Source organism: Ovis aries, chromosome 12 (genome assembly GCF_016772045.2).
Source record: "Ovis aries strain OAR_USU_Benz2616 breed Rambouillet chromosome 12, ARS-UI_Ramb_v3.0, whole genome shotgun sequence".
In the NCBI taxonomy this organism is placed as follows: Eukaryota; Metazoa; Chordata; class Mammalia; order Artiodactyla; family Bovidae; genus Ovis; species Ovis aries.
This window is the reverse complement of record NC_056065.1, coordinates 66,364,158-66,377,271: the sequence shown is the minus strand read 5'-3', so window position 1 is coordinate 66,377,271 and position 13,114 is coordinate 66,364,158. Positions and strand designations below refer to the sequence as shown.

The window sequence follows — 13,114 nt, the reverse complement described above, 5'->3', positions numbered from 1 at the left end:
AAAACACACAGCTCTCTTGCCTCAGTTCAAGGTCATCCCAGCGTCAAAGCCCCCCATGGGATCCGCTGAGGCCTCTGTTGTGATTGCATCATGATGTAATTTCTTCCACTCCTTCACGGGTGCTCTTCCCTAGAAAACTCCCTGATAACTCTCTCACTTGCATAATCTGCCTTAGAGTCTCTTTCCTCTTCAAATATATATTTAAGTACGTCAAACACCAGCAACCTACTAACATCCAGGGGCAGAAGAGCTTTTAAACATGACATCCAATACCAGTGCTGCATAAATATCTGGAGAGGATAAACATTATGCACACTGAAATATTTACATCAATAACTTGGGTGGTGATGGGGGAGATGATGAAGCAGAATGATAGCAGTTTACAGAAGAGCCTAAGATAACAAATTACTGGAAATAGCCTGGTCCCGAGAGGATGAGGGGTAGTCATTCCTAAGTGAAAGAATGTCTGAGGCTAAGATTAGGGACCAGAGATGGAATCTCAAAACTGAGAAAGAATGGTAAGTATAGGCCTTGTGACATTAAGTAAGGCTCACTGGACTGAAAGTCAGGAGGCCAGGAATCTACTTCTCACCACCAACCTATGTCATCAGAAATGGGGCACCTGCCTGTTCTGGGTTTCACTTTCTTTAGCTACAAAGTGATGAGGTGGTACAATATTATTTCCATGTCTTACCCTGTTCTAAAAGAGAATTCTATAATTACAATTTAAGATTGCCTGACAAGTACTCTGTAATCAATTTTCAGTTCAGTCGCTTAGTCGTGTCTGACTCTTTGCGACCCCATGAATCGCAGCACGTCAAGCCTCCCTGTCCATCACCAACTCCCAGAGTTCACTCAAACTCACGTCCATCGAGTCAGTGATGCCATTCAGCCATCTCATCCTCTGTCATCCCCTTCTCCTCCTGCCCCCAATCCCTCCCAGCATCAGAGTCTTTTCCAATGAGTCAACTCTTCGCATGAGGTGGCCAAAGCACTGGAGTTTCAGCTTTAGCATCATTCCTTCCAAAGAAATCCAAGGGCTGATCTCCTTCAGAATGGACTGGTTGGATCTCCTTGTAGTCCAAGGGACTCTCAAGAGTCTTCTCCAAAAGAGTCCAACTCTCACATCCATACATGACCACTGGAAAAACCAGGGCCTTGACTAGACAGACCTTAGTTGGCAAAGTAATGTCTCTGCTTTTGAATATACTGTCTAGGTTGATCATGACTTTTCTTCCAAGGAGTAAGCATCTTTTAATTTCATGGCTGCAATCACCATCTGCAGTGATTTTGGAGCCCCCCAAAATAAAGTCTGACACTGTTTCCACTGTTTCCCCATCTATTTCCCATGAAGTGATGGGACCAGACGCCATGATCTTTATTTTCTGAATGTTGAGGTTTAAGCCAACTTTTTCACTCTCCTCTTTCACTTTCATCAAGAGGCTTTTTAGTTCCTCTTCACTTTCTGCCATAAGGGTGGTGTCATCTGCATATCTGAGGTTATTGATATTTCTCCTGGCAATCTTGATTCCAGCTTGTGCTTCTTCCAGCCTAGCAATTTTACTTAAGGCCAAAATTTCAGTACTGTGTGTGTGTGTGTGTGTGTGTGTGTGTGTGTGTGTGTGTGTTGCGGGAGGGGCATTATGCTAATAAATCAATTCAGTAGAGAAAACTAATATGACTGTACTAGTACTAAAGTACCAAGTGCCATGTGTAAAGGGTTTTTGCTGCTTCTGCAGTTCTGTTCATTTGTTTCTATATGTTTATGCACAATAAAAGAGAAGTATAATTCTTTTTACACCCATTTTCCATTTAAAATTATCAATATTTCCAATGAACCAAAAATCCTAAAAATTGTTGGCTAGAAGAAAATGCTGAAAATATTCAAGTAACATATTGGTAGAACTTAAGTTTTCCTTGAAACATTTCTCAGGTGCTATGTGACTTTATAAAATAATGTCCACAGTGATACCAGTAAAACATCACCATCCCATCATGCTGTGCTTCCCAACACTCCTGTCTAAATATAACATCTAATTATCCTATGAATAAACAGCTGATTCTCTTGTGCTAGTCAGTAGCAACAGTAGGATGGCTGAGCCGGGGCCTGGGTGGAAGTTTAAGGCTGGTAGGTTAAAAGAAAAAAAAAAGTTCAGAAAGAAATGTCCACTCTTTCAATTGCAAAGGGGTACTTCCTTGCTACTTCTATTTTTACAGTCATTGCCGTATCACACTTCTGCCTCCTCTTTGATGATTAAGCAAAGGGGACACAATTCCTGAAAATTGGCTTTGGCATAGTACAACTTCCCAGTGATACCATGGCTTGGCTGGCACAGATTAACACTACAAGGGCATGGGTAGAGTGTATATTCAGCAGTTACTGATACCATAGGGCCAAATTCTTAGAAGTCAGTTCACAAGTCCTTTCTGGCACTTCCCAGTTATTTATGCGAGACGCCTGAGTCCACTCACTGAAATCTCTTTTCTCTGTTGTCCTTCTCTTAATTAATATTGCTGGGAAAAAACTCAAGTGCTCAAGTGTTTGTTTTCCCAGAAGCTAAGGAATGTTGACATGATTCCAGTGCTTTTCGTAATTACTGGAGATGAAAAAATGAATAGTTTATGATGTATGTCAACTTGCTAAATTGTTTCAGAAGACAAACTTTATTTTCCTAAGAATAAGAGAATACAAATAATTTACTGCAAGAAGAACAGGCTTGCATGCCTCAGTTTAAAAGTTCAGCTTGAACTTATTGATAATAAACGTAAACTCTGGGCTTCTAAACAGTCCTACAGTTATAAAGCTTCTTTTGTCTTACATTTTTCCAAGAAAATTCACCTCTGACATTTCAGATGCACAGAGTGACAGTTCAGACATTGTTATAAAAAAGCTCCACAGGCACGTTTAGGTTGGAATAGGGTTACTATTAAACATACATTAACCCTAGGCTATGAGGCAGGCAGAAAATGACTGAGTCAAAACAAAATTTCTAATAAATTCTAGATATATGTTGAGTAGGTAGCTTAATCTTGATCACTGATAATATATGGTAGTTGTTCTGGTTTCTAAAGAATTCTGGAGATAGGAGGAAAAAATGATAGTATAATGAGAGCCTTGTCTATTTATAGGAAACTTACTATTTAAATGTGAATTAATTAGCATGACTCCTGTCCCTCTCAATACGAATACTGTAATCACTGAGGTCCTGTGTTTTTGAATGTGACACTTAGTGTCTTCAACTCAGATGTCCAAATCCATCCACAAAAGCACTTTGCATATTATAAACATGGGAAGAGAAAGGGAAAGTTGAACCTCGCTATTCTAAAGATGGATCTCTCCCTTGTTTTCTCCAAGGAGAATGCCATATGAGGATTTCAAAATATTAAACCCCTACAATAATAACAACAACAATAATTTTAAAAACATGTCTATTAGTTGTTTCTATGTGCCTGATTCTATCCTATGCTTAACATATACTCTCTCACTTAATCCTCATAATTTCTCCATGAAAAAAGAGACTATTACTGCTATTTTCAGCATTTTAGAGTGGGAAAACCAAGGCACTGAGTTTTTAGGTAACTGGTCCAAGGCAGGTCACACAAGTTAATACAGAGCGAAGCCTGGTTAACAAACATCCCATTTCCATACCTGCATTGATACTGAGGCAACTGCCAAGGAATTAGTGATAATTACCTGACACGTCGAAGAACGTCTGTGCTCGCCCAGTCCCTGCACTACTGACAGCGATGCACTCGTAGGGGCCTTCGTCAGACAGAGTGACCTCTTCAATATCCCATGTCACGCGGGCAGATTCTCTGCGGCAAGAACATAGAGCCGTGCTTAGTTACTACAGACACAAGACCAGGCTGAGCAGTGATTCCACTACTTGTTCTAGTCATTCAAATGAACAAAGAGAACAGTTCAAAGAAAGTAAATTGATTAAACTGCAGATTTCTCTGTAGCTTAAAACTATACACCTCTTATATTTTAAATAGAAAGTGAAGCTTCTCTAATCTGAGCAAAAAAACAAAGACAGTAACTTTGGTTTTGTTTTTTTCTATTGATCTTTCTAGGTTCTAACAAGAGAAATCATTTCCAAATGTGAGAATAACTTTAAAGAGGCTGTGGATAGAAGAACGAACCTTTTTTACTGAGAAAATATCATGAAGACATCTTTAATTGTTCTCAAAAGTCATTTCAAAAAAACTGCTGATAATTTTACCACTTTTGATTTTCACTTTTTTCACATCCATATGTCTACTTTCTTTTGACTATTATTTTTTGATCAGGCCTCTACCTTTGCTGTTTAGAAATACAGTCTGTGCCTGTCCAGCTATGCAGACTATAAATTTGTTTAGGAAAATATTCTCTGACTAGGTCAAAATAACTAAATGAATAAGATTTTTAAAAATTGGCATAAAAACACTCCTCAAATCTTCTCTCCTTCCCCTCTCTTTTCAAGTTTTTGGTCATTTTCAGTGGGATTTAGCCAAAGCAACTGAACCAGGTAATTAACAAATATGAAGGTAGAAAACAGAATTTTTTGGTTCTCAAAAAGATAAATTCTCTTTAACTTTTTTATGTATAAGCTCCACATAAGACTATATACCATATCTGGTTCAATACATGTATACAATGAGTAAAAAAAAAAAGATCAGTTTTATAATCAAAGTTGTCATTTAAGTAAAACAAATCTTTTTCCTATATTATATATTCACTCATTTAATAAAAATATATACTCTGCCCTCTAGCAGGGCTTCCCTGGTAGCTCAGATGGCAAAGAATCTGCCTACAACGTGGGAGACCCAGGTTCAATCCCTGGGTTGGGAAGATCTCCTGGAGAAGGACCTGGCAACCCATTCCAGTATTCTTGCCTGGAGAATCCCATGGACAGAGGAGCCTGGTGAGCTACAGTAAAGTGGGCTTTGTAACATGGGGTTACAAAGAGTCGGACACGACCTAAGCAACTTAGCACACATGTCCTCTAACACTTCAATTTGTTACTCACCTTCTGGCAATGTCTTAGTAATAGCCATTTAATTCTTATTTAAAAGATTCTGATAACCTATCAAATAAGCATTATATTGTTCTAAAATATGATTGTCATACTTTCATATTTTTTCTTATAATCATCCATAGATATTTATAACATTTTTTAAACATTAAAGATATGGATAAAATGACCCAGTGCAGAGTCAAGATACCTTTCATTGAAGCTGAAAATGTACAAGATATATTCCTCACAGTAATAACTCCAGAGCCCTCCCAATTCAAATGAATGGGACTCACTATAAAGAATTCATTGAGCTCTTAACGTACATTTACCACTAACCTATATTTAAAAGAAAGTCAAAACACAGGTTCCTGCCATCAGGAAAGTGAGAAAGTAAGCAAGGTGACCATTCCATATATTTTAGTAACTGAGAATATGTCCCTCAGTTAATACTGTTTCCTTTCACATGTGTCTCTGCATTAGGTGTCAGTGGTCCTTACTGCCCCATTGAGAAGAAAATGGAGTATGACTTACTCTTTGCTACACTGATCACCTAAGATGCATCTTGAATGCTTTAGAGCAGTATGCTAAGCCCAAGTTTACAAATGCCATTATCTAGAAGGTACTGGTAAGTTCCAGGAAGGTAGAAGTTTGAATTATACACATTTTTTTGTGCCTTCTGCAGTGCTTACTTCAGAGCCAAGTATATGTTAGGATTCATTAAAAACTTAAGACACATGGAAATTTTAGAATAGAAAGCAGCAATTCTTCTAGTCTTAGGGTCCTTTCTTTAAAAACAAGAAAGTAAGGTGGGAGGAGGGGTTCAGGATGGGGAACATGTGTACACCCGTGGCGGATTCACGTTGATGTATGGCAAACCAATACAATATTGTAAAGTAATTAGCCTCCAATTAAAATAAATAAATTTAAATTAAAAAATAAAAAGATAAACACAAGAAAGTAGGGAGAAGGACAAGTAATTTATTCAAAGGCATGTAGCCAGTGTATGGGCTGCGTAAGAGAATATTCTTTAGTATTATATTTATTCCTATCTCATGTATGAAATTATTACATGAAAACAATTCTCCTTTTCATGTAGCCTTATCACTAGGCATTATCCTCTGTCCATGGAATTCTCCAGGCAAGAATACTAGAGTGGGGGGCCATTCCCTTCTCCAGGGGATCTTCCCAACCCAGGGATCGAACCCAGGTCTCCTGCATTGCAGGCAGATTCTTTACCATAAAAGCCACCAGGAAAGTTCACTAAGATTGTATGGCCACAATAAAAAGTTTTGAAGGAACGGCCTTTGGAACAGGGGAAGGAACACGTCAGTTAGAAATGAGTCTTGTTGCTAATGGAAATGAATCCTCTCCCACGTCCCCTAGAAATCATCGTGACTCACATAACAAAAGAGCCAGTCATGCATCTGGAGTTGTTAGGAAATCCAGGGCAGAGAAGTGCGAGTGAACGGGGATTAGAGTATCAAATCCATCATCACCCATGCCCAATTTTGTCTCTAGACTCTTACATCTAAAGAACTTAACAAATGTCAGCAAGGCATGTCACATCTCTGGGCCACAGAGTTGGAAAAATGCAAGGAAGAATCCTTGTGGTTTACCTCAGAGGAATTGGGTGAATTAATAAATTAATGTTTATAAAGAATCTCAACTATCTTTCTGAAATGTTACTATTTAAATCCAAAGCAGAATTGTTTGATTTCATCAGTTAGGTATGTGACTTTGTCATCTGATGCCTTGGTCCGCTAATGTTGCTGGTTATTAACTATGCAGCTAAGGAAATCATCAAGATGTATGTTAAGAAAGTAGCAGGAAATAAGTCCAATCTTTACCTAATGGAAAATTCAAGTTATGATAAACATTCTTGCCACAGCTTTTGCTTTAAATGACCCCATGAGGAGATTGTATAAGCTAAGATTTGTCAAAACTTAACATATTACAGAAGCTATTTATGTGAATACTGAGTTACCAGTGTGAAAGTCTTATAAAATAATACTTAGAGTTTTTCTCCTTGAGTGTAGTTTGTTTTATAGTAAATTAACAACAACAAAAAAGTCTTCCAGAAATCATCCTCTAGTTTTCAAGGTCTACTTAATGTTTATCATTAGATGACTTAAATTTGTCCAGAAAATTCACCGGTCTTCTCAAGGACAGTTGGTGTCCTCTAGGCCACTCCCATTGATTTGTGGCTGCAGTGTGTGTGTGTGTGTGTGTGTGCTAAGTCGATTTAGCAGTGTCTGACTCTTTGTGACCCTCCAGGCTACTCTGTCTATGGGATTCTCCAGGCAAGAATACTGGAATGGGTTGCCATGTGCCCTCCTCAAGGGGATCTTATCCACCCAAAGATGGAACCCCAGTCTGTTAGGTCTCCTGACAGCATCCCAGCAGACATGTCACCCTTTCCTCCTGGCTCCCTGGGCTCCAGCTACTCTGGCTCCCTTCCTGTCTTTCTTCCCCACATGCCTGGTGGACTCTGGCTTTACTGCACTTGCACTGATTTGTTCCTGGTATGTGAACACTCCTCCCTGGATATCTGCAGGACCATCTCGTTCACCACGTTCAGGTCCTTACTCAAATGTCTCTACTATGGATTTTTAAATTGCAACTTGGCCAAAATCATATGCCCTCCACCAACCAGTAATTATGTGCCTGAAATAACCTGCTCTACTTTTTATTGTAACACATCAGATTCACTTATCATAACACTTTAAATCAGATTCAGAGACATATTTACCCTCAAGCCACTGAAGTTTAAACTTCAGGGTCTTTTCACTTGCAAGGCCTCTTGCAAGGTTCAGTACCTAACTTTGTATTCATAATTTTGTATTCTTTGTCTTATCAAGGGACCCTCAAACTATAAAATTCAGATCCTATAAAACCTGCACTCAACTCTTAAATGTATTCCAGCATTTATTATATTACAATAAATACTTATCATCTATTTCTGTCTTCCTTCTTTACAATATAAGCTCCACAAAGGTACAGGATCGTGTCTGTTTTGCTCAGTGTTATACCCCAAGACTACGAAGCAAATAAGAATCTATAATGAATATGCAGACTAACGTAAATATCTATCTGTATTTCTGATGTTTCATGCTATAAAATATTACTAACAGAAGCATTTACACACTTTAAATACTGGTCGACTCCAAGCGTAACTCCATTTCTGACAAAACTCAAGGTAAAAGGCAAAAGACTGTCAATGGCGCAGGGAATCTGGCCCGGCTGCAGGTAGTAGCCCGGGGTTTTCTCAGGCATTGTAACTTTCGGAGCATCTGGGGAAAAAAGAACATGGGCAAGAAGGTCACAGTGATATTTGGTACTTCCTGTTAATCCATCCAAAACTTTATGCTTAAACTATTCCAGTAAATTCTCTGCATTTCAGTTAATCTAAACCACTAAAAATCACTTTAATTATCCTTCTTTGTTCCAAGTTTATTAATTTTTGGATTATCTCCAGAAAGTACTCATTGACTCTATGACTCCACTGATTTTAAGGCCTAATTTTTTTTTTTTTACCAGCAAGATAGAAAACAAAACTACCAAATAAGTTACAAAGCATCATCAATTGTAGAAGAGAGTTTAATTCTGAAAATGTAAAGGTATGTAAGAACCCACATAGCTTAGAATTGAATTCATAGTGTAACTATTTCCAGAAAAAGAGTGAAAAAATTGATTTCTTAAGAATCCAATAGTTTTTTTAAGCATTCAGTTCAGGGGCTAAAGCAACTAACTCTGTATATGGTCTCTGAGGAAATACTGAGATTGGTTCTACTATGATCTTTTCTCAACATTAAACAATAGAGTCGTTCCTGAATATAAATATAAACCTTCTATATTAATGATAAATTGTTACTGCTCCATCCAGGAGGGCAACATTAGAATCAATCTTTCTATATCTGTTCAATATATATGGTTGGATGGCATCACCAACTTGATGGACAAGAGTTTGAGCAAGCTCCAGGACTTGGTGATGGACAGGGAAGCCTGGTGTGCTGCAGTCCATGGGGTCACGAAGAACTGGACACAACTGAGCGACTGAACTAACTGATATCTGTGTCAGTCCATGGTTCAAGCTACACACAGTTTTCAAGTTTTGGTCAAATTCAGTCATCAGCATTTGGAAATAATAGCAAATATATAAGTAACTAGCCTACTAACTAACCAACCAACTAACCAAATAAAGGCAAACTCATCATGTTATTTACAATGAACTATTGATTACTATATAGAAGGTTTCTGATAATCATATATAAACTTTAGCCAAATTAGACAGCTTAGTCAAACATTAAACACAAGTCCCAGGCTTTTTATGGGGAGTAAGAGCATCACTTCATGGCAAATAGATGGGGAAACAGTGAGAAAGTTTATTTTCTTGGGCTTCAAAATCACTGCAGATGGTGACTACAGCCATGAAATCAAAAGACGCTTGGTCCCTGGAAGAAAAGCTATGACAAACCTAGACAGCAAATTAAAAAGCAGAGACATTACTTTGCCAACAAAGGTCCGTCTGGTCAAAGCTATGGCTTTTCCAGTAGTCATGTATGGATGTGAGAGTTGGACCATAAAGAAAGCTGAGTGCCAAAGAATTGATGCTTTGAACTGTGGTGTCAGAGAAGACTCTTCAGAGTCCCCTGGACTGCAAGGAGATCAAACCGGTCAATCCTAAAGGAAATCAGTCCTGAATATTCACTGGAAAGACTGATGCTGAAGCTGAAGCTCCAGTACTTTAGCCACCTGATGCAAAGAACTGACTCATTTGAAAAGACCCTGATGCTGGGAAAGATTGAAGGCAGGAGAGAAGGGGATGACAGAGGATGAGGTGGTTGGATGGCATCACCAACTCGATGAACATGAGTCTGAGTAAACTCCGGGAGTTGGTGATGGACAGGGAAGCCTGGCGTGCTGCAGTTCATGGGGTCTCAAAGAGTCAGACACGACTGATCGACTGAACTGAACTGAAGAGCATCAGAATTTCCCAGTTCAAGTTCTTACACTGATAGAAGTAAGATTCTAAGAGCTACAGATTTTGAATCTACTAAGATTCTCAGATCTACAAATCGGTGAGATTTAACATGAAATTTTGAAATTTTTTTTTATGGTTAAGAAAAGTTGTTACCTATGTGTAAATGCTTTTCCACACAGTGACTCAGTAATAATGTGAGGATATTATTTTTGACTTTAGAGTCCATTTTTTACTTATAAGACCACATAAACCCCTTAAACTATCAATACTCCAGTGATGAATAAAGTGACATCTTACCTGGGACAATACTAGAGAAGGAAACACTTGACACTCTCTGGAAGGGAAAATCATCCTTATCATAGCCTGTTACTTTGAGAAAGAAAGCTTCATTTGGTGGTATAAAATCAGAAATATTCCATATGCCATAAGGTTTTCTATCAGGATAATATTTAACAGGAATAGTCTTAAGAGAACTGCCTGAGATACTCAGAAGTTCAAGACGATCTACTCTAGCTGGGATGGAAATTCCAGAAGTATTCAGCAGCACATAGGTAGGTATTCCTACAAGAGAAAGAATTTATCATTTATAAGTAATATGCACCCTAGGTTATCTATCAAGTAAGTTTTATATTATAACAGCAGGTAACCAGGATCATATATATGAGTACTACAGGCTGTGCCAAAAACTGTGTCTCAGCTGTGGAATCTTTTCTACACAAATAAAAAAAGTTTATGACCAGAGAAATACAGGAAACCATAGATAATGACTTTTAAGTTATCTAATCATGTTTATATGTAGAAAATTAGAATTATGAATATTGTATATTTATATGAATATTTTTAAAGATTCATTATTTTGTATCCTCCTAGTAACTGAAGCAATAAAAATAAAAGAACAATCAGAAAAAAAGAAATTTAAAGTCACAGTAGGACTAAGCCTTCTTTTCAGCTACAGAACAATAAATCTTCTTGCATGAATACAAATAAGATGAAAAAGCACCTTTCAAATCAATAATAATTTCATCTTGGAACATATAATGCTATGTGATATCTTCAGCATTTTAACTATACACCACACACTCTATATTTTCACCTTGACAACAGGTAAGTAAGATGCTAGTAAGAAAAAGGCCCAAGATCTAGGTCAGCAGTTTTCAAAGTTTAGTAAGTATAGGAATCAATGAGGTGCTTGTTAAAGTGTACACTCCTGGGACCTGGAGAAGGAAATGGCAACCCACTCCAGTATTCTTGCCTGGGAAATCTTACGGACAGAGGAGACTGACAGGCTACCATTCATGGAGTTGCAAAAGAGTTGGATGTGCCTTAGTGACTAAACAACAAAATTGGGACCTACTGTCTATAATTTTCATTCAGGAAATCTGAGGTAGGCCCCAGGAACCGTAACTTTTGATAAGCTCCCCAAGTGAGTTCAACATCACTGATCTTTGGACCATACTTCAAGAAGCAATGACTATGACAGGAGTGTAATCATATTTCAAATAAAGAGGTCATGTTTCCCAATTTTACTGAAGAACTACAAAATTACAAAACCACAGTCTGAGAAGTACTTTGCACTTCAATATCTACTATGCCAATTGAGCTAATACACAAATACAAACCTTGCACCGGTCTGCTGACTGTTTTTTTGAAGTCCAGGGTGGGCTTTCGGGAAAAACCAGCTCGAAAGTCAATAGTACTGAGGCCAGTAATGCGAACAGAGTGCCTTCCAGTGCTAGACGTCTGAAAAATGTTTAATGACAAATTCCATCAGCAGGTAATCCAGGGTGCTGGTCACACTAAACACTGAAAAGCCAAAGAAACTGCAGAGCATTCTGTTAGACATGATGTCCGCTCATTGTGGCCTTTATGTGGGTGTTTTGAACTTAACTGTGATTCCATAACTTCAATGCAAGTTTTGTAATACATATCCAGGGGGCCTGAAGCCTATACAATTGAGTATTATATTGCACGCTCAGTGGTAAAAGATAGAAGGGCACAGTCATAGTGAATGGACTTGATTCACAAGGTGGATGTTCAAGAATCAAGACACTGAATAGAATGGAGGAAATATTTGCAAATCACATATCTAATAAACAATCATTATCCAGAATTATCCAGAATATATAAAGAGCTTTCACAACTCAACAATTTAAAAAGCAATAACAGCAGCAATTAAAATGAGGTAAAGTATTTGAATAAACATTTTTTCAAAGAAGATATAAATTGGCCAATAAGCACATGAAAAGATGCTTGATATCATTATCCATTAAGGAACTGCAGATCAAAACCACAGTAAAATCCCACTTTAAACTATTAGGATGGCTGCAGTCTTTAAAAAAAATAAAAGGCAGGCAAGTGAGGAGGGATAAATTGGGAGATTGGGATTGACATATACACACTACTATATATAAAATAGATTATTAATAAGGACTTACTGTATAACACAGAAAACTCTACTCAACACTCTGTAACAGCCTATAAAAGAATCTAAGAGAGGGAAAATGTTTCTGTATAACTAATTTGCTTTGCTGTATACCTGAAACCAACACCACTGTAAATCAATTATAACCCAATAAAATCTTTTTAAAGAAGACAAAAATATGTGGGAAGAGTGTGAAGAAATTGTAAACCACATGCATTGCTGGTGAAAATATAAAATGGTACAGCTGATTTGAAAAATATCTTTGCAGTTCCTCAAAAATTAAACTGCCTTACCACCAAAAAAAAAAAAAAGGAAAAGAAATGAATATTCATGAAATAAATGAATGACTAAACCTTCTCCCCTAAACATCATCCAGGTTCTATTATGGAAAATGTTTCCTTTCTCTTTGCTTGGGGAAGATACAGCCAGGACAAGCACAAGAGTCAATTATCAACTAGCTTTTAACTGACCAGCATCTTCAGCTCAGCAGTGCCCAGTCAAGGCACTTAGTTAGCGAGATACAAGTATGAGTGAAAAAATAAAGTCCTCACCCTCTAAGAGCTTATGGCCAGTGAGGAAGTCAGATGGAGGAAGAGAAATCTCCAATGCAATACAGTAAATGCAGTGATAGAATTACAGAAAAGGTAGAGAGAAAAGAAATGTGTATATTAAAGGAGCACAGACTAGGTTGTAGTTCAGTTAAAGCCTCCTAAA

The 13,114-nt window shown here is 37.7% G+C and overlaps 1 protein-coding gene across 1 annotated transcript in view; it reads right to left on the bottom strand.

Moving 5' to 3' along the window:
- HMCN1 (hemicentin 1) overlaps nt 1-13,114 on the bottom strand; it is a 552,382-nt gene that overhangs the window by 316,912 nt on the left and 222,356 nt on the right. The window contains exons 7-10 of the mRNA XM_004013873.6: nt 11,598-11,718; nt 10,276-10,539; nt 8,143-8,287; nt 3,695-3,816 (exon numbers count right to left, since the gene is read on the bottom strand). Coding sequence (XP_004013922.3) covers nt 3,695-3,816; nt 8,143-8,287; nt 10,276-10,539; nt 11,598-11,718 — 652 coding nt within the window. The remainder of the gene's footprint in view (nt 1-3,694; nt 3,817-8,142; nt 8,288-10,275; nt 10,540-11,597; nt 11,719-13,114) is intronic.